Source organism: Anticarsia gemmatalis, chromosome 11 (genome assembly GCF_050436995.1).
Source record: "Anticarsia gemmatalis isolate Benzon Research Colony breed Stoneville strain chromosome 11, ilAntGemm2 primary, whole genome shotgun sequence".
Classification (NCBI taxonomy): Eukaryota; Metazoa; Arthropoda; class Insecta; order Lepidoptera; family Erebidae; genus Anticarsia; species Anticarsia gemmatalis.
In genome coordinates, this window is record NC_134755.1 from 13,455,284 (window position 1) to 13,476,684 (window position 21,401).

Below are 21,401 nucleotides of genomic sequence, written 5' to 3' on the forward strand. Positions count from 1 at the left end.
CGTTTGTACTTGCTGGACAATGGTCTCCCGATCTCTCCGACGAGGGACGGGTTAGGCCTTAAGTCTACCACGCTGGGCAAGTGCACAACAACAACTTTTAGGCATGCAAAGTTTCATGACGATGTTCTCCTTTACCGATAAAATAAGTGATACCTAAATAATTCTATATAGACGTAACATTGAAGTCATCGGTGTGTCTACCGCTTACGTGGGATGGGTCAATTGAATTGTATAATCAATAATGTTAGGCGCATATTTTAAGCGCCTGACGCTAAGCGATTAAATCGATTAATATACTAATACTGGAGAGCTGTGTGGCCCTACTCGCCTCAGGACAGATTCATTTTGCAAGACTTGATAACATTTGACCCACTAAATAAATTTGATTTATAACACAGCTGGGTTTACCTCCGTTTTTCTTCATGTTTGTTATAAAAAAAAATCTTCTGTTTACTAAATTACTAAAAAAACTAATGTTAATGTATAAGATGTCCCAGTTGGGGAAATATGTATGAAATAAACATCAAGCAGTACCCACGACACCGTTGTAGTAGCTAAGTACTACTTACTTATTATTAAACAACGACTACAATCTCGCTGAGACAAAATGATGCGACATCACGTCCATAAATATGTTATTACAAAGTTGAAAGCAATGCGTTCTATGCTATCCACGCTCCGTCTCTCAAGCTAGCCCAACTTCGGAGGATTTTAGTGCGGTACTGGATATCCCCAGTGATGATGGGGCAATAAGACATCCACTATTATATTATGATGATTGTCACCACAATCAGGCTTTCGATGTCATTCGTTTCACGATGGCGATGATGGCCGACATTTTTATATGTACCATTTACCAGAGAGCTGGAAGCTAAACGATACTTCGATGAGCAGATTGTGTTAATGACTACCGGCTGGTAACGTGTTGCAACACTAGGCGCAGACTCCTGATAGAAGTGTCAGCATCATTAGTATTCATCTGCTGTATGTGTCATGAGATACGGCGAGGGCAGGCGAGAGGGTGCGGGCGGCGGCGTGCGCGGGAGTGCTGGAGGCGCCCGGCGCCGCCGCCACCAGTCGGCCGCGCGCTCTCGCCCCGAGGAGAAGCTTGCCGCCGCTACCACTCGTACTCCACTCTCCACGCACCACACACGGTAAGTGCACTTACGTCTATTCAATATTAACTTTTAGGAATAAATATCAAACAAAATCAATCGCGTCTTGTAAAATGAATTAACCATTAATGGAAGAAATACCTACTATCAAATACATAGGTTTTCGGCAAATATTCAGGTTCTCGATTGGTTTAAATATTTTTGGGTCGTCATATAGGTACCTACCCAAAAAAAACAAAACTGATTTAAATAATTTCCTATTTCATCATGTAATTGTGCTTCCATTAGTTTAACATAAAGCTTCCGTACTTCATTATTTCAAATTAGCAATCTGAAACCTCGCCTGCAGAAGTAAATACCTACTAACGATGACAATATATTGTAATGTATGGGATCTTAGTTTAATAAATATTATACCAGCGCGGACATGTAACCTACATGAGTATTGTGTTAGAATACGATCAGATATGCGTCCTATACATTTTTTTTTTGCTAATTCCCATTCTCCTGAACCTGTTTATGGTCTCAGGTCTGTCGAGTTAGTTTTATTTCACGAGAAAAGCTCGCACATGCGCTGTCTCGACGGAGAGGTATTGTTCTATTGAGGTTAATTATAAATTTACAATATCAGCAGAGTTTGCATAATATATAATACTAGACGTTAGTTGCCGGCCGTATGTAAAAAGTAGGTATTACATTACAATTACGTTGAAATAAAATATAGGTAAGAATAAGTACACACAAATTATACTTAGTCTGATATAATTTTCTGTTGTTTTTATGCAATCTATAGGAACTTTCTTGCAATTTCGTTCTTCTTCAATTTATATTTTCTTGTGCTTTGACAATAATTACCTATTGTCTACGCGTATTCTGTTGACTATACAGGTAGTAGGTATCTAGAAGCAGGAGTTGTAAAGTTCTGCGATTAAGCTGTGTGATGATTATGAATGAGCTGTACCTGTAGATACGTAGGGTAAAGCACCCAGTAGTCAGCCCCCAACCAGTAGTCAGCCTTTACAGGCTTTATATCCATGTAATTAGTGTAGAAAATAGTAAAGACCAATAAAATAATCATTAATCGAATCTGTATAATCTTATTGACTAATATGCACAATTACGATTCGATAGCATGGCAGGTTGACGTGTTACACTCATTCTTATGAACTGCCATCAAAGACATGGCCAAAAACGTCGCCATTACTATTTTTTTGTTAAGGATTCGTGTTTTAGTTTTTGGCATGTTTTTAAATAAATTTGATGCAATATGGAACGAATTGATATTTTATGCTAGTATTTAATAGTTTATCTTCGATAAAATCATGCATTGCAGGCGTTTTATTTGTCTTTTGTATTATAAATTAACGTGGCCGACTATTGGGTGTGCAAAATATGAGGTTGATCCAGTACTCGGCCATGAGTGGCTGACTACTGGTTTTTTTGCAATTCTCATATATGTGGTTGAAATTAACAGGGCGAATACTTCTCAACATAACTATTGCGTTGAGCTAAACTCTTCTAAGACAAAAATAGTATTTTACCAGTAGTCGGCCGCATATAAAGTCAGTGAATTTCATGAGGCCGACCATTGGACCTACATATCCCATAGTCGGCCGTCAGTTTTGCTAAATGAAATTGGGTCTTAAATCCTTTCATTAAGGTTCAAATTTGTGGACGGCTATGTTGGCACAAAACTTAGTTACTTGTTTTCGAATAGTATCGTATCAAAAAGACCAAAAGTTCTGTATAAAGAGGAATAATTGTCATGTGCTATGGTGGCGATCAAAAACGTTATGAAAATCATGGAAACGAGTCGAGTACTTGGCATTTCACACATTATTATGACACTACAAGTCCGAAATCGTTTAATAGTCGCACAAATGCCCCGTACCATTAAGCTAGACTAAGTGCACTCCCAAAAACAAATGGCTGCCCTAAGAAACTGGTCACAGTATGCTGGAATCAGCTTCCAGTTTCACCGGATGCAGCTGAATACCAGTGTTTTACATAGAGCAACTGCCTATATGACCTCCACAATCCAGTTACCTGGGCTATACCACGACTACCATAAGATTGGTTGTCAGATTTTCAAGCTTCTGACTAATGGCAACGATTGCCAGAGATCCTTGAATGCCCGCCGGGACCTACAATTTACCATGCCTTCCGAAACACGAAGGAATTTTGGAAAATGAGAAAAGAAAGGAATGATACCAGTTACTTCTATCATCTACCTTCTATTTCCTAGCCTACCATTGACTTATGTATCAACACATCAAGAAAGCTAAAATAGTTTTATAGAAGAGAGCATCTTTTGTAGATTGGGGAGAGTTGAGAAATAGAAGGAATAAAGGAACAGAAAATAAACTTTTATCGCTGTGAACCGTGTGAAGAAAGATTGACTAGAAAACATTTAGAAATCAATTACCTAAGTGCTAATAACTATAAATTAAAATCTTGAAAACCCCCGATTTCACAATATATTTTTTTATTTTATACTTTTTATAGGTTGGTGGTTAGGTTAAGCCATTCTGACTTTCCCACCACCAACTTTCTCAGCATGCGAAGCCATTTGAGACCCCGTCCGAGTAAATTTGCAGACATTCGGTTAATCTCCCCACTTTAACCCACTACAACTTTTAAACGGCTCCACCGATTTTCATCAAACATGTCTAAAAACACTCGCACATATGTCACCTTTAATTGATAAAAACTAAATTGAAATCACTGCATCCTTTCGGGAGTTATGATGCCATAGACAGACAGACACACAGACAGACACGTCGAACGTTATAACACCCCTCTTTTTGCGTCGGGGGTTAAAAATTAATGGATGTATAAATTGTACTGCATGGAATTATTGCAAATGTGCTTTATTTCCTGGAGAATTCAATAAAAATATATTTAAAATAGAACATTTGTATTGAGTAAGTAAGAGGCTGACTACTGGCTAAGACATGGCTGACTACTGGCGAAATGGGGCTGACTACTGGTAAAAAGTGCCATATTTTGTTTAATGTGGATTTTTTCCATAATAAACTTATGAATATGATATTTTGTTAGAGACTTAAAGTTTAATAAATTACCTTTCATACAATGACTAATGATTTTACATCTAGTTGTAAATGTTAAAAATATGGCTAAATCAAATTGACATTTTCACTAAAAGGCTGACTACTGGGTGCTTTACCCTACTCAGTATTTTCATACTTATTAGGAACAACAGGCGATAAACAATATAATTTGTTATTGTTATGTTCGTTTGGTACAGCAGATACCTATTCAGGCCTCGGTGGCGCAGTGGTTAAGGTGGTCGCCACGCCACTACCATTGTGTCGGGAGGTCGTGAGTCTGATTCCCACAGGGAACAATTATTTGTGCAATCCACAAATGGTCCTGGTTTTACTTTGTGTCCGTTGTTTGTATGTTTGCAAAAGTCCCCGCGACGCAAGAGCAATTCCTATTAGAGAGGGAGTTGGTTTTAAAAAAAATACGATCAGAGCCGCACCTATATTTTAGAATGAAACTTTCATAATATTTACTTGCCGTGAGACATCGCATTTAATTTCGGAGCTGTAAATAAAATAATCATGCACGCAATTGTACCTTCATATTATTACATATGCCTGGTCGAGATGGCGCTGTACCACTCTAGGCTCCTGTTCCCAGCGTGATCACTGATCAGTCGCACATACCATGTGGAGTACGAGTAGTAGATGATACATAACGTATGAGGGTGTGAGTGACTCGGCCCGTTCGTCATCCACTACAGCGACAACATCCAGTTGTATAATGTTTGTTGTTAGCGTGGCGTGTTGACAAACACCAGGGAATGCTATTGTCAAACATCACACTGTTATTCTTATGATCTAATACTTACTACTATTTCTACACACTGTACACACGGACTTACTTCATTCATTACTAATCAGTTATTTTCACTGCCCAAATAAGTTCAATGAACTGTTTAAGTATACAATACAATATTATTTAGTGAGTGTGCCTTAGGATTAACAGTAGCAACTTAGCAAGGTAAAAAATAAATTAATTAAAACAACTTTAAACTAGTCCGAAGATAACTATGACAGATTGTATCAGCATCAGCGTACAAAAGCTTGATTACAAAAAAAATTACAAAAGCTCAAATAACCCATAAGGTTGGTTTAAACTAAGAAACTCTTAACCTAAGTTTATCAGCTCAAATGTGTGTCGAATAACACGTAGATCGGTAGACGATTGTGCCATGTTCGTTGTTGATATATTAGTACAATGACTTATTTTATGTATAGACATTTCACAAAATATGTAGGTAGGTACCTATCTTATCTATCTTAATGTTATATCATATGTGTTATCCTATCTTAATGCAATCAAAATCACAATTAAAATCCGTTGGGTACCAACATTTGCTCTCATTTAACCCGCCAGTAGTCGCGCATGGGTCGAAAAGACCCATGCGCGACTACTGGCGGGTTAATGAATATCTACTATGATTAATATTAGATTTTTACTGTTCATTTATATGTAGGTACCTACTTACGTTATCCTAATTTTACCACAAAAAATCTTAGTAGATAGGTACAACGCGTAATATTTTTTACGGTAGCATTTAATAAAAGCTCCTGTATTAAAACAAACAAATTGCGAAACAGTTTCTATTAGTTTTGTAGCGCTTCACTACCAAAAACCATTCAATTATCTGCATTCGTTTAAGTATTTAGTTATTTCGCATTTCATTTGAATTATAACTGTTTATTTTACTTAGATACGCAGATACCTACTTGCTTTGTACTGAGTAGGGTCATTTCGCCTGTTCGCGTCCATTTAGTGCAGTTAGCAAGTTTGAGGGAGAAAACAAAAATGTTGCAGCACTAGTTTCAATTAAAAAAATGATGTAATGTGGTGACTATATAGTCTAGTTTAATATTAACTTTCAATTTCGTTTGTAACATCATGAGTTTTTTTTAAGAAAAGGCAAACCACAGAATTAGGCTTTTCACCTACTTTGCGTCCACAAAATCCAAATTGCGTCCACCCTGGGACTATTTCGCGTCCACCAGCTTAGAAAAGGTATGAGGGGGTGATATTATTAAAGAAATGTAAAGAAACACTAGATCTTATTAGGTAATTTATTTATTTAAGAATATACCTAATTATTAAAAAAATCTCTTGGACCTAAAACTTTTCCTGTTTTTGGACAGAAAGCAAAACCGCTTTCGTCTCCATTGAAAATTCATTTTGGATCACTTAAAATATCTTTCTGATTCATACTTTCCAAATATTATTCAAGTTCTCTAAACCACAATCTGATTGATTCTTCTGTTACTAGGGCTCTATTAATGCCCTCCGCATTCTTAAGCGATTATTCTTTATTTCTGGCCAAAAAAAATTCAATCCACTTTGACCTGGACGGTCATCTTTGAATTTATTTTTAATCTCCCCGTCTCGAATGATTTTCTGAACAGTATCCAATAATTCCTGTTTTTTCACTGGGAATCCACATTTGGATGTGTTGAGAAGCCATTCAACTACCTTTTTTTCACCATCTACACTTAGCGTTGGTTCTGGTCCCGGTTTCTTTACTCCATCTGGTCAGCGCCCACTGATTTTATCCAATATTGTGGTCTTGGGAATTCCATAATCTTTACATACTTGACTTACAGATTTCTTTTTCTCTCGAATGTCGCTTAGAGCTTTCTTCAAATCTTCTTCTGTATAAGTTTCCTTTTCCTTCTTCTTGTTTGACTCTAAAGAACTCATCTTAAACAGAAAAAAGAATTATAGAAAACATTTAATGGACCTACTAGATTTAAAATACTGAATAAAATAATATATTAATATTCATCCTATTATCAGTATTTTACAAAAAATAAAGCGATTATTTAATAAAGACGGACGCGATTTGTTACAAGATTATAGCCTATAGGAATAGTGTGCGTCCACGTTTCGATCTATCTTTGTTGCTTTTTCTACAATCGTAATAATGTGGACGCAAATTGGGTATTACAATTGTGTAACTTTAATGACAAAATGAACGAAAACCCAATTTGTTTTAATATTTTAATCACTTAAAAATAAACAACTAACTAAAACGTAAATGGATGAGTTCGCGTCCATCGTGGACGCAAAGTGGTAGTTTAATAAATTCAGTGTAGCACTTCGCGTCCACCCTGTTTTAACTATTTAATAGATAAAAAAAAGCAAATTAGTAATTAATATAATTAGTTTATGTTATGATTCATGTCTCGAAACATCTATGTGTCCTCAAGTTCACATAAAACATAAAGAGACTTACCGCCAAACGCACCGTTGCACACTATTTTTTTTACTAAAATCCCACACGTCCGCACTCCGTTGTTGAACAACCAAAATTAACTTTTTTTTTACAGAGATTAATTAGGCACTCGGAGCTTTTGTCTATGTGTTCGTGCTTCGTACAAATTGAGCTATTGACAGTTATAACATTCACGTTCTTCAGTGTGATATTACATTTATTTGCAAGTATTTTTATAGGCAGGTTCGAAAAATGGACGCGATTTGGGTGATGGACGCGATAGGGCGAACTTACCCTATGCACAGATAACAAACTTTAGTTAATAAAATGATCAAGTGAAGGAGATCAAATTGAATACAGATTACGGCGCGGCGTGTGAGTCTGTGTGACACAAAAAACGTTGTTTTGTATATTTTTATCGCGGGGGTCAGGCAGTTATCAGCGGACATGATAGCAGAGCTTCCGTCAGCGCGTCGCGAATAACCACCGGTCACAGCGACTGTTGCGCTCAAATCGCAACCTGACCTAATTCCACATGATTTTTATATTGTTACCTAATTACTTTGACAAAGAGACACATTCAACTTAAAAGATATCATCCACGCCCATACATTCACCCTAGGTTTTTTACTGTTATCATATTTGAAAGCTCTGATTAATCTTCGAATAGAATATTTATGAACGTAGAACATTCGCCCCGAACTTTAAAATGGTCTTTATATTCAAGCGACTTTCAACGAGATGATGTCATTTCCCCGCACTGTACAAAGTTCTACCAAGTTATATTCTGTTGTACCAGTGCAGTGTAGCGGTATAGCGCGTTGGCAGTAAAACTGAAAAGCTAATATCGGTCGCTAACATAATGAATTATGTTTAGACGATGTTTTATTGTCGTTCCATGTAATCGTAAACAGTCGCCGGTCCCGGTCCCGAACGAGTCCGAGCGACACATATCGTCGTACGCCGCGCCATCTTGCCACGACGCCAACGACTATCTCGAACAGATAGCAAGGTCCAAAAATAATGATGACACCTTACTTTAATCTATTCATTATTTGAAAACTTTATGAATGGGGTCTTGACATATTATAATGTTTTCATTTAATTGCCAACTGATGATGTGCATGTGACCCAGTTTTATCTACTTAATAACTTTATTAAAACTTTATTTTTGAATATTAATAAATTAGGTTATCGGTTTAATCAAGTGACCCACCACAATATAGGATAATAATGCTTGGTTTAGCTTGCGACATTCGCTTTGCTTGTAAGATACTTATTTTGTAGTTCCCTAAAAGCATGTGGCATGACGGTCTTGATCCTTACCTCAGGTATAATCACTGAAGTATGAGATACAGCGGATAAAAATCCAGCTACTGTGCTAGGTGCTAAAAGCTTTGCAGCACAACATAGATTCCAACAGTTTTCCGATTGTGACCGTCTTTCATTGGGTGCTAAGGGATCATATTAATAAGTGAAATTGTAGAAATTAAAATCAGGGTATCAGCAGTCATAGCGCCTCGTGTCCATTACTTGTCAAGCGCATAAAAACGTCCCTGATTTCCCGGCTATCTGGCAACCCTACTGCCGACTAGTAGCGGTTACGATAAGAATACAATAGTGCGAATAAGTACATAATGATTACAGTATGCTCATATAATTATAATATAGTGGCATTGATCGTGAGCTGTGCGAGTGTACATCTGTGCGCCTGCGATACTAATCACCATCCCGCCGGGTAGTGGCGGGCGTGCAGCGCCTTCCTGTCACTAAGCCGACGTCTATGCCGGGATGCTGTAGCCAGTAGCCTCCACAATATTAACAACTAATTATACCCACCATGAATGCTTAATAGATACACATACTGTTTGTTGGAAATCTTAGGATCGTGTTTCAACGTTTGCATTTGTGTCAAGTGTTTCAGCTCGTAAATAAATGTAGGTAGAACTTGAAATCATGTCAAGGAAGCACTCTGCTTCGCTTAAGTTCCACTTGGAGCTTGTTTAGGAATGGGCATGCTGTCGTAGTTATATTATAAGTATGTAGCTCTACCTTTTTTCCCTTTAATGTTAGAGGTCTGAAGTGTCGGCTTACATTGCAGCTTCATCGCGATTGTTCTGGAGCTGACCAATATTTGGGTCAATGGAAACAAATGACGCGCATAGATAAACTCTATCAATTCTCAAATCATTCTTCTGTGTCGGCGTCGATGTAGGTTTATAGGTCATTACGAACTCGACAGCACCATCACAAGCTGTATATTTCAGTCCATTTACTGCGAATCACTCAAACCGTATAATGATGTTTTAGTAGCTTGAAGTTTTTGGGTTTATGGTGAACTCACGGACAAATCTGCGGCATTTTATATTAATTATGTACCTATCTAATGATGATAGCGCTTTCATAGGTAACTAGGCAGTACTGATATTAGGTTCATCTTAAGAATAATATCGGCAAGTGTTTCGATTTTGTCGTAGGAAGTCTTAGTTTCAGAAAAACCATTCGTTGCGTTGCGTCGTCGTTGGCAAACCTATTCAACTGTATGTATATCAGGCGGCATAGTGCAGCTTGATGTTGTCAGGCGGCGAGGCTCACGGAGACGCGGTTCAATTGAGCCAATATCGTGGTGCAGGCAGGGTCAGCGGTCAGCACCGCCTCACCGGCTGACGTCACGCCGCCGCCGCCCTGCTCGCTGCACACAACGGACACAACATTCAATCAGCGGAACGCATCAGCTGTCGCCAAACAGTTCTAACAATTAATGTTCCACCTTCATAACGGTCCACTTTCGGCCTCTGTTGTTAACTACAGCTTTGCGATGAGACGGCCGACACTAATACATTACGCGGACAGTGCTAGGAATTGCTCTTATGTCAAGGGGACTTTTACAAATTTATAAACAACGGACACAAAGTACTACCAGACCCAGAGTGTGGAAATCGGTCCCACAATCTCTCGATCCACTGACAGTGGCGTGATAAACTTAACGGCTGCGCCACGGAGGCCGTCCAAATATCGTAGGTTCGACTCCCTCGTAACTCAAGTGATCTATACAAAAATGACAGTTAACGCGGACCTCAGCATTACCAATTTAAGTAAGTAGGTTTTATTAACAGCGTTTAGACGGTCAGCGGATATACATATCGTGTTTTATAAAAATCATAAAATACGTGCAATTAAATCTTTATATAATAAAAAAAGAAACTTGATACTGAATGCACGTTTTTACATTACCGACAGTAACAGTAGATGCAGGTCATTTTGTAACAAGAGCTTCGCGACAAAGCCGAGCGAAATACTCGTAAGTGATAAATGCAGCGTCAGCTCAAGAGTAGTCAAGAGTCAGGAACGCGTGTGTAGTGTGTGTACACTGTACACTGTAGTGTGAACACATGTAGGCGGCACGGATGGACGGATTCCTAGAACATAATCATATTATACAGCGCTTAGTACTGAACACCACGCTTGCAAATCGTAACGAATTGTGCAGATGTATGGTGACCTCACCCGTTACTGTGTGGAGTATAACGCGTATGCACATTCTGCACATATGTCATGTATTACATGTTTCAATTTACCGAGCAGATATCGAGTAGGTGCCTACAACGTTTGTTGAAACATTTTAAAATAATAAGACCCTCGGGTTATCAAATATAAACAATATTTACAATTACGCAGTTGAATATTCGTCAAGTTTTAATTTTATTAGCAGCATTCATGAATTGTTTATACTTGATTAAAATATTAATTGGACATAACTTGCAGATCGTATCCTAATTTGAAGAAGTGTACAGCGTAGAGTGAATAATAATGCTCAAAACGATACATTATGTGTATTTACAGCTAGTTCATACAACTATCAGGTTCAGGAACACGCGTTATCGACTAAGTATTATGCAATTACATAAAATGATTCCCACAGCTATTGTTACGATCCCAGTTGGAATGTTATCGGTCCTCGCTCGGTGCCTGCCCGATGTCGTTCAGGAATAAATCATCTCTCAAACATAATATAACACTGCGTTATGATGTAAGTGTGGCGCGAACGTTAAATCAATATGCACGATAAAAACCGAAGCACCCTAATAGGTTAGTTAGTAATAGTTAGGCGTCGGACTTACCATCCATGGGACGTTTATTATTTTTTTCTCATAGATTTTTGCTCGTAAAGAATCCTTCGGCGTTAGTCTAGACTACGGATGTTGGACTGAAGATGGCGTTACTGGAGTGAAGCTTCTGTAAAATACTTAGAAATGAAATATTATGATGCCATCAGAGATTCATAGAGGAGAGGGTGTAGTTATAAGTTATAAGGCACGCGATGATGAGGTGGAGGAGTGGAGGGCGCGGTGCGGCGCTGACTGCGGCGAGCCGTGGGCCCGAGCGGGCCGCGGCAGACGCAGGCGCGGCGGGGAGCGTTGCCCTCGCCCCCTGACACGAGCCTGATACCCGCGCAACCGTGCCATTGACACCGTGAACCCTCGCCTCCTATACACTCGTACTTTTCACCCTACATACTACTTCGTCTTAAGTCACTGCGTACGGTCTACCAATTCCAAACTTGTTCTTCATATTGTACTACTATATACCTAGTTACTCGCATTAAATCCACTATGTTCATTACCAATGTGACCCGAATGTGGCGAAAAAATAATGTCGAAAGTAACTATCTGGTAAAATTGTAGTATCGTCAATGGTATATTCCCTATCTGAAGATATAATATTGAAATCGGGCGTAAGCATCCCCGACAACTGGCAAGAGTGACACAGTATTACTGTTATATATACACGAACATAGTTGTGAAGCGTGAAACACGTCGTATACGAGTTACGACAGCGTGTAGGTAGTGTAGGTACACTGAACTGTATGAACTGTAGGTGATGCGGTGAGTGTGCACAAATAGCACGCAGCAATGAAACATGTGCGTCGTTCCCGATCGTGCCGGCAGTTAACCTGGAATCACGAACAGCGCTGACACGCTTCCAACGGCTGCGGCACTGTATTACTGTATCATTGTAGACGAGACACTCGCCTGTCGCAGACACAACGACGCACTGCGTAAGGAGATCGTGGATTCGATTCCCGCACGGAAATAATGTTAGCAACAAACATTAATTGCATATGAAGTATTTACTTAGTTAATGTCTAACAATGTAAAGCGCTATTTGTAACTATCGCACTGTGTTTCTGGGTCCTTACCACGTCCGTACATAAATATATAAACATAGTCACCCGTATCATTCACAGTTTTTCTCATTTTAAACGCGACGTTAAAGGTGATTGTAATACAAATATGATTGGTTGCAGATAGAGAGAGCTGCAAGATGAGGGCTCTACTGTACGTGGCCCTCGTGGTCGCTGTGCTGTGCACCGTCGACGCTGAGGTAAGAAACTTTATCTCTTTATACTACTTCCGTTGTTAACAGTTGTATTTAAGTGATAATACAAGTTGCAAAGGGCGGACATGTAACCGAGGCGTGTGTTGCAGCCGCACCGGCAGCGCAGGCGCCACCGCCGGCTGCGCCCCACCACGGAGCGCTCGCACGCCTCCGACCTGCCGGCGGCGCCCGTGCGCGAGGACTCGGAGGCCGAGCACCTCGAGCTCGGCATGGCAGAGCGCATCGACGAGAAGCGATACCAGGTACCGGACACACGCTCTATTAGCTTCGACTGATTACTTGTCAACATCTTGTAACGTGTCGTGTGTCGTGTGGCAGGAGGCGGAGAGGAGGCGCGTCATGGAGCTCATGAACGAGGGCCTGCGCGAGGGAGACACTGACGTCATGATCGACGGTACTTATTCACGCTTTTTTTATCACTTCACCTCCCACGATTTCATACTAAGAACCATCCTATTGTATATGTTACTGTAAAAGCCCGAACTGTGGTAAATCCTAAGATTTTCCGGTAAAACCTAAGATTTACCAACTCTCAATGGTAAAAGTCCGCACAAGCCCGAGTTTAAAAACTATGTTAAGCTCCGTACTCACACAGGGTTTTACTCGATCGAGCTAAACTGTCGAGTAAATCCCATGGCATGGGCTTTCGTCCACACATTCAGCATTTATCTATCGAGTGAGGCGCACCGTTCAGTATTCACCGGTCCGTTCGAGCCAAAGGATGTCTGTGCTACAAAGGAAACGGTGGCTGTATTTAGCAAGTCTCGCAGTTCTTAATTATAAAAGAATTAAAGAAAATGAAAGGAAGAAGAATAAACCTTTGGAATAAACTCGTAAATCCATTTTTTTATTCTACACGTGTTTTCACGACGATCATCAATGGCGGACTGACGCTCGAATCGCGCCACTCGCGGTTACGTACACACGCTTGAGTCAAGCTCGACGGCTCGCTTCGAGTAAGTGCGAAGGAAATTAGTTTTATTTAATTCCATCGAGCCGGCTCGATGCGAGCCTTCGAGCTGTGAGTTTTGCGGTCCACACATTGATTTTTACTTGAATTCGAGTAATACTATCGAGTAATACCGTGTGTGAGTACCCAGCTTTACGATATATAAAAAGAACCTCCTTCATAACTGTGTTTATAACTATTTCACGGTATAATTATATACTGTGACATAGTTATAAAGAAGGAGTTTTGGGCAAAGCGACATGGGTAGGTTAGGTTAGACCTTAAGGGTAGGTTAGGTAGGTACCTTAGCCTTCGTGGTTTTTTTTTAACCTACCAGCAGGAGGAGCCCCGCGAAGCGGGGCTCCGGCGACATCTCGACATCATCAAGTGAATATAGGTAAAAGTTCGAAATAAAATAATTGTTCGGCCTTTTACCATTGCGAGTTGGTAAATCTTAGGTTATAACGGAAAATCTTAGGATTTACCACCGTTCGGGCTTTTACAGTAACATATAAGTATACTGCTTAATTCGCTAACCACGCGTGAAGATCATTTCGATCGTTTCGATTTGGACTTAAGGCATTTGAAATACCAGTTAGTACAAGAGTTTCCAATAGGAATAGTGATTATTAGATAATAAGTTTCTAATTGAACATTCTCATACTACGAAATTATTTGTACCTACATACCTGAACTTCCTCGACAGAATAAGAAGTTTAATAGATATTGTACATAATATCGCAGTAAGTAAAGCTTGTGTGTGTGTGTGTGTGTGTCAGACCCGTGCCTGAAGGTGCACTGCAGCGCGGGGCGCGTGTGCGAGATCGACGAGCACGGCGACGCGGTGTGCAACTGCATCAAGGAGTGCCCCTACGAGACGGACTCGCGCCGCAAGGTGTGCACCAACCACAACGAGACGTGGACCTCCGACTGCGAGGTGTACCAGCAGCGCTGCCTGTGCCTGGACGGCTCCGAGCTGTGCCGCGGCGCGCAGTACCACCACGTGCAGATCGAGTACTACGGCACCTGCCGGGAGATGCCGGTACGCACTACACCACTACACTACACTATACGTACTTATTAACACGGCCACGTCCGTGTCCCGTCACACAATTTGTTATGACAATATTTCTAATCAGTCTTATGTTCACATTTTCTAAAGCTCCGTACTCACACAGGGTTTTACTCGATCGAGCTAAACTGTCGAGTAAAACCCATGGCATGGGCTTTCGTCCACACATTCAGCATTTATCTATCGAGTGAGGCGCACCGTTCAGTATTCACCGGTCCGTTCGAGCCAAAGGATGTCTGTGCTACAAAGGAAACGGTGGCTGTATTTAGCAAGTCTCGCAGTTCTTAATTATAAAAGAATTAAAGAAAATGAAAGGAAGAAGAATAAACCTTTGGAATAAACTCGTAAATCCATTTTTTTATTCTACACGTGTTTTCACGACGATCATCAATGGCGGACTGACGCTCGAATCGCGCCACTCGCGGTTACGTACACACGCTTGAGTCAAGCTCGACGGCTCGCTTCGAGTAAGTGCGAAGGAAATTAGTTTTATTTAATTCCATCGAGCCGGCTCGATGCGAGCCTTCGAGCTGTGAGTTTTGCGGTCCACACATTGATTTTTACTTGAATTCGAGTAATACTATCGAGTAATACCGTGTGTGAGTACCCAGCTTTATAAGTAGGTATCTAAAAACTAGTTTTAACTGTAACATATTATTATACAGTATACACACCAAGTACATGTACCTGCTGCGTTATGTTGTAACACTAAGAGTCAGGAGATGTACTCCGCGTAGTACGGTCGTATCAACGTATGGTTGTATCGCAGGAGTGCACGGAGAGCGAGATGTCGGACTTCCCGCGGCGCATGCGCGACTGGTTGTTCAACATCATGCGCGACATGGCAGAGCGCCGCGAGCTCACGCCGCACTACCTCGCCATGGAGCGCGAGGCCGAGTCCAACCTCACGCGCCGCTGGACCAACGCCGCCATCTGGAAGTGGTGCGACCTCGACGCTCACGACAACGACAGGTCACACATTCACACTACTGTTGAACAACCCTTCAAATATTCAGTGCCTTCTGATGGCAGTGATCGTAATGTCGAGTGTACGTGTGCAGGTTCGTGTCCGTGCACGAGTTGTTCCCGATCCGCGCGCCGCTGATGGCGCTGGAGCACTGCATCGCGCCCTTCCTGGACCGCTGCGACGAAGACGACGACCATCGTATCACGCTCGCCGAGTGGGGCAAGTGCCTGCAGCTCGACGAGGTGATCATATATAATATACCTACTCTCTATTTTCTATATTACACTCACCACAAACTTTTCTGAGTCTGGCAAAAGCTTCATGAGTGTGTTCACGTCAGTAATACAACGTTTATTATTTAAACCCACGGCTGTCGGGTTGCAAGCCCGATGTACCTTGGGTATACGGTCAAAATATGGGTTAGCGTTGACGGACATTACTTGAAGAGTTCCGTGGTGTTCATTGAAGGTTCGGTTCTGTTACAGTACGAGCTCGAGGACCGCTGCGACGAGTTCACAGACGACCCGGCCGCCGCCTTCTAGCCGGCGCAGCTGCAGCGCAGCGCGACACACTGCCATTACAGCCCTAGATATTTCCAACTCATCTAGCTGAGTTTAATACTTAATTAATGTAGATGTATACTTTAATAACGTTACATACTTAACTTTTATACAATTTACCAAAAAAAATGTACTAATAAAACGTTCGTATTTTTGTAAATAGCGATTACTGTGATGATGCACCAAAAGTTCGATATTTTACAATAAAATCTAGAAATGTTGCATTAGTGTTTAATTTACCCTGTTAACATAACACCAAAATTTTCAGCGCCTAAATATGGGCATATGGCCCGCATGTGGGCCTGAAAATTCGCCGAAATGTTTTTCAGCGTGGCCTCTATTTGAGAACCTCTGAATAACACTAGAACGCTGAAAATTTAGTTATCTAGTAGGCAATAACCACATAATTAAAATCCAAAGTTTGTAGGTCATTTAGTTCCGAAGTTAAGCGAAAGCAAAGTTTCGCATTTATGACACTTACTCATGATCTGAAAAACATTAATTTTAACTATTACGGAGCGTGATGCTCGAAAACTGATGAGAATTTCGATAAAGTGTGTTTGTAAAAGTTTATCATCTTTCATTATGTAGAAGACACTTTTTCTCTATGACGAACCGTTTTAAAGATATTAGTAAAAACAAAAAAATGGGAACTTTAACCCCCTCCCCCCACTCCGGCGCCCCCCCTAGGGGCGGGGATTTTTAGTATGTTTATCCTCTAAGCATCCTGAATCAATTTCTGAAGAAATTGCATAGGATCCCTCTCACGCACTCTACACCCGCTTTTAGAGTATTCTTTGAGCGGACTATATAGCCTACCTCGATTCAAATCGGACCAGTAGATCCTGAGATTAGCGCGTTCAAACAAACAAATAAACAAACAAACAATCAAACAAACAAACTCTTCAGCTTTATAATATTAGTACAGAAGTATGTACTTCTAATGATTTTAATGTACTTCTACTAGCCGCAAACCTTGCTTAGAAGGCTCTCTACCAAGTTGTTGGATATTATAATTGTTTACAGATTACGTATAACGACATCTAGTGTCGTCGTTACTATACTTAGTTAAAATAATGTAAGTAGGTACCTATAAATCTAAAGACAACCCTAAAATTCATTAATTTGCACCAGCGCGATCGTTTCGCCACTATAAGGCCCAGCGCAGACAGACCGTAATAATCCTCGCGCGGTCTCGAGCATTTTCTTTACGGCTCGCGGATGCTCGAGCATGCTCGCGACTGCTCGAGCCTGCGCGAGGAAAACTTTCTAGGTTACCATTCTTCATTAAACAGGCCAGCTTTCGTAAAAATTCGTCAACGATGGTAGACTGGGCCATGATTATAACTGCTCTTTTGACTGAAGAAGAATAAAAATGACGTTCTCTCTCTTTAAACTTAGTAACAACATTGAAATTTTTCGTACATTGACATTTTTTGTCAGGTTCAAGCAATTATGCACTTTATTTTAATTAATTTTAAAGTTGATTTTTAAGTGCGTTAAAAAAATCCTCTCCGCTGCGCTCCTCTTGGTCTGCGCTGACTCTAAATATTATCGTAAACTATTATAATTAAGATATTTTCGTTATTTAAAGTAATTTCATCCCTATCTCAATTGTTTACCAATGCCAATGGCAATAAATATTATTCTTTATTAAAAATAACTGTAGCCTGTATACAATTAGAATATGTAGTAAAATTAGTTTCGCAAGCGCCATACGGTTGTGAAACTTTTAAAATACGATTAAACCTCAGGATACTAGGAAATTAGATTGTGACTAAATTTGCCTTTATGGAGAACTAGCTGACCCGCGCAACTTCGCTTGCGTAACGTAAAAGAATGGGTCAAAATTTTCCCCGTTTTTGTAACTATTTTCGTTGCTACTCCGCTCCTAATGACTGTAGCGTGATGTTATATAGCCAGCTATAGCCTTCCTCGATAAATGGGCTATCTAACAATGAAAGAATTTTTCCAGTAGTTCCTGAGATTAGCGCGTTTAAACAAACAAACAAACAAACAAACTCTTCAGCTTTATTATATTAGTATAGTATAGAAGTATAGATATCAAGATGTAAGATGATGAGAAATAACTTTACTTTACTATTAAATTAAATAATATAGTAACAAGATGTATGAGTGTTAATAAAGCAAAGGAGATTTGTAGGGATCTTACCAATTAGTTATAATAATTATTCCCCAATAGATTGTGCAGTCTTTAGGTATTAGGGAAATTATATTTTTATATCAAAGGCTTTTTTATTTTTTGGTTACGAACAAATATGCTGACCACCCTATCCTAATTCATACCTATTATAATAAAATATATTAAGCATAAATTTAATATACCTATTTATATATTTGATTTGATTTAACTATATATCGCCTCAATAAAATCAGACCAGATTTTTGTGTTTGGATTCGATCCGTTTAAGTTGTTATGCATTTTACTGTAATTTTATGGCGAACTCTTTTTCCATTTTAATTAACTACTTTTTATAATAATAATTTTCATTATAACTTAACATCATAATAACAAAACATTTTTGTTTAAAAATGTTATGATAGTAGTAACTAAACGTGTTTAAAAAAGTTACTTTAGTTCCATATTTTGGCACAGCGTGGCTTGGCAGCACTGTCTACTAAATCTCGCCCGCCAATTTAACAAAAGCGGATTGGATGAGCGGAGCGAGACTAGAGTTGTTTGTTTTTTACGACATATCCGGTGGCGTGCTATTGGTAGCCCTGATGCTTTGAACATTGCAGCGGCGCTGCCATCTTGTAATTTGCGTTTTGGCTTGGCGCCTTTCCTGTGTTGGTTGTTCACTGTCTGTAGTGGTGATAGTGTGTTACACGTTTCAAAATGGTGAGTTTTGCAAGATTATGTGAAATATAGGTCTTGTTATCACGGTTTTGTTGTGTGATCCGGTGGACAATTGTGTATTCGAGATCCTGGCAAAGTTTCAGCTCCGTACAAGAAAAATTAATGGGATTTTTCAACAATTTTAGGCTGGCGGTAAAGCGGGTAAAGATTCTGGTAAAGCCAAGGCGAAAGCAGTATCGAGATCAGCAAGGGCTGGGTTACAGGTATGTTTATTTATTATCTTAATTTATTTTAGGATTTTTCGTGCCATTTATCAGCGTGAATAAGCTTCATATTTGTATTTCATATAATTGAATAATATAAATGACCCCTCAGTATGGCGGCGATCAACTTCGTAAAAGGAAATAATCAATAGATAGAGGCTATAATGATTTTTTATTTTAGTTTCCCGTGGGAAGAATTCATAGACATCTCAAAAATAGGACAACAAGTCATGGGCGCGTTGGAGCAACAGCCGCAGTATATTCTGCAGCTATTCTGGAATATCTTACAGCCGAGGTAAGTTAAACGACGCCCTGTCAATATGGCGGCTCTGAATATAGCGCAATTTTCTAATGTCGTTACTAGCGTTTTCTAGAACGTATTACGTCTAATTATACTAAATTAGTATTTTTTTACTATATTCATTTAGTAATCTAGCCTCCAAACAGTTTGTTTATAATTATTGTGTAGTTTTGGTTTTGGCGGGAAATTTACAACAATAGGTTAAGTAGGTGATAGGTACTACTTTTAACAGTAATAATAAATTGTTTAAAGATTTGTTTATAGTAACAAGAACTTTAATTCGTTTATAGTTATAATGCGTATGTGTAAATATTATATTATTGCGAGATAAAACTGTATCTATAATGTTATGATTTGACTTTGTTTTAGGTATTGGAGTTGGCGGGAAATGCATCAAAGGATCTCAAGGTGAAACGTATCACCCCGCGTCACTTGCAGCTGGCTATTAGAGGAGACGAAGAGTTGGATAGCTTGATCAAAGCTACCATTGCAGGCGGCGGTGTCATCCCTCACATACACAAGTCTCTCATTGGGAAAAAAGGAGGCCCTGGCGCACCCGTTTAAAACTAGGTAGGTAATTATAATTTTAAATTTACCTGTCTGCATCTAAGTTATTGTTCTCTTGTTATGCTAAGCATTTCAAAGCGAAAGCTTGGTAACTGAATAAATAAGTAATATCAACTTTATTATGTTTCAGGTTATTTTCAAGACAATATTTGCTGCATTTGACTCCGGGCATGTTTTCTATAAAACGTATCAGCTGATTGACATAGTTTTCAAAAAGTTAGTGATGTGAACAGTGGAGTGTTTCCAGGGAACTGTTGGGTCCGGACTAAATCGTTTAGTAGTTATAATCTAGTGTTAAGTATAGTGTTAAGGAGATTTAATATGTTTGTAGAATTAAGTTTAATTTTCTCGTTTGTTCGTGGGACATGGTATTTTTCTAAAGCATTGATTATTACAATGGAAGTTATTTTGCCACCTTAATTAATTCGTAATTTGTTTAAAGCTATATATAAGAACTGTATTAGCAATAGAGGAATACATAATGTTGTTCTAAATTGTAATTTCGTATGATTGAACTGTTACAAGTTGTAAGAAATGTATTTTGATCTTTGAAATATATTGAGAAAGTACTGATGTCTGTTTATTCTCACAAGTTCATTTCATTATTACTGATCCTTGTTTTTATATTGTTTGTGTTCCACTGCTATGCAAAGGACTGCCTTCTATTTTTCAAACTCGTCATGTTGGCGTTAATTAAAGTAAGGGTGCATTTTCATCGGCCGATAAGTCTATCGTTAGCCCGAGTGCGCGGACTCCCACTTGACGTCGTCAGTCATCTCTCGACTCTCGTACTTAGTATTCGGATGCTAACGACCATTGATAATGCGCCCTAAGGGCATGTAAGTAATTTCCTGGGTTCCATTCTAGGTTTTATGGATAAGAGGCGACCGCTATAGAGACGCCTAGAATTCTCAGCACCGTAAATCCCAAAAGACATCACAATATATTGGGTAAACTATTGGAATATTAAAGAGTAGACTTGCAGTGTCAACAGTCGGCGGAAGCGCCGCGGTGATTAACAAAGTTTGGGGACCGGTGACGCGCACCTGCATTAATTTATTTATCTTATGGTTAGTCGACAACTTACTGGCTAAGTTGTGCAGGCCGCCAAATAG

At 39.5% G+C, this 21,401-nt stretch overlaps 2 protein-coding genes across 3 annotated transcripts; both read left to right on the forward strand.

The window, feature by feature from the left end:
• Window positions 1-978: 978 nt before the first annotated feature.
• On the forward strand, window positions 979-16,556 carry SPARC (secreted protein, acidic, cysteine-rich). Of its 2 annotated transcripts, none has more exons than XM_076120041.1 (8): window positions 979-1,154; window positions 12,699-12,771; window positions 12,876-13,028; window positions 13,105-13,180; window positions 14,515-14,777; window positions 15,577-15,779; window positions 15,869-16,016; window positions 16,260-16,556. In XM_076120041.1, the coding sequence occupies exons 1-8, from the start codon at window positions 994-996 to the stop codon at window positions 16,314-16,316; spliced, it is 1,134 nt and encodes a 377-aa protein (XP_075976156.1). In that variant the 5' UTR covers window positions 979-993; the 3' UTR covers window positions 16,317-16,556. The 2 variants fall into 2 exon arrangements, with proteins under 2 accessions (XP_075976156.1, XP_075976157.1); XM_076120042.1 differs by having other exon boundaries at window positions 1,021-1,154; window positions 12,695-12,771.
• Window positions 16,557-19,041: 2,485 nt separating this feature from the next.
• His2Av (Histone H2A variant) lies at window positions 19,042-20,857 on the forward strand. The gene is made up of 5 exons (XM_076120131.1): window positions 19,042-19,197; window positions 19,341-19,418; window positions 19,600-19,713; window positions 20,089-20,289; window positions 20,417-20,857. The coding sequence occupies exons 1-4, from the start codon at window positions 19,195-19,197 to the stop codon at window positions 20,281-20,283; spliced, it is 390 nt and encodes a 129-aa protein (XP_075976246.1). The 5' UTR covers window positions 19,042-19,194; the 3' UTR covers window positions 20,284-20,289; window positions 20,417-20,857.
• The last annotated feature ends 544 nt before the right edge of the window (window positions 20,858-21,401 follow it).

Bases quoted from the DNA above. Each gene is read 5' to 3' on its own strand.
- SPARC (XM_076120041.1), top strand. From the start codon at position 994: ATGAGATACGGCGAGGGCAGGCGAGAGGGTGCGGGCGGCGGCGTGCGC. The intron at 13,181-14,514 runs GTACTTATTCAC...TGTGTGTGTCAG, and splicing joins CACTGACGTCATGATCGACG to ACCCGTGCCTGAAGGTGCAC. The intron at 15,780-15,868 runs GTCACACATTCA...GTACGTGTGCAG, and splicing joins GACGCTCACGACAACGACAG to GTTCGTGTCCGTGCACGAGT.
- His2Av (XM_076120131.1), top strand. The intron at 19,419-19,599 runs GTATGTTTATTT...TTTTTATTTTAG, and splicing joins CAGCAAGGGCTGGGTTACAG to TTTCCCGTGGGAAGAATTCA. The intron at 19,714-20,088 runs GTAAGTTAAACG...ACTTTGTTTTAG, and splicing joins TGGAATATCTTACAGCCGAG to GTATTGGAGTTGGCGGGAAA.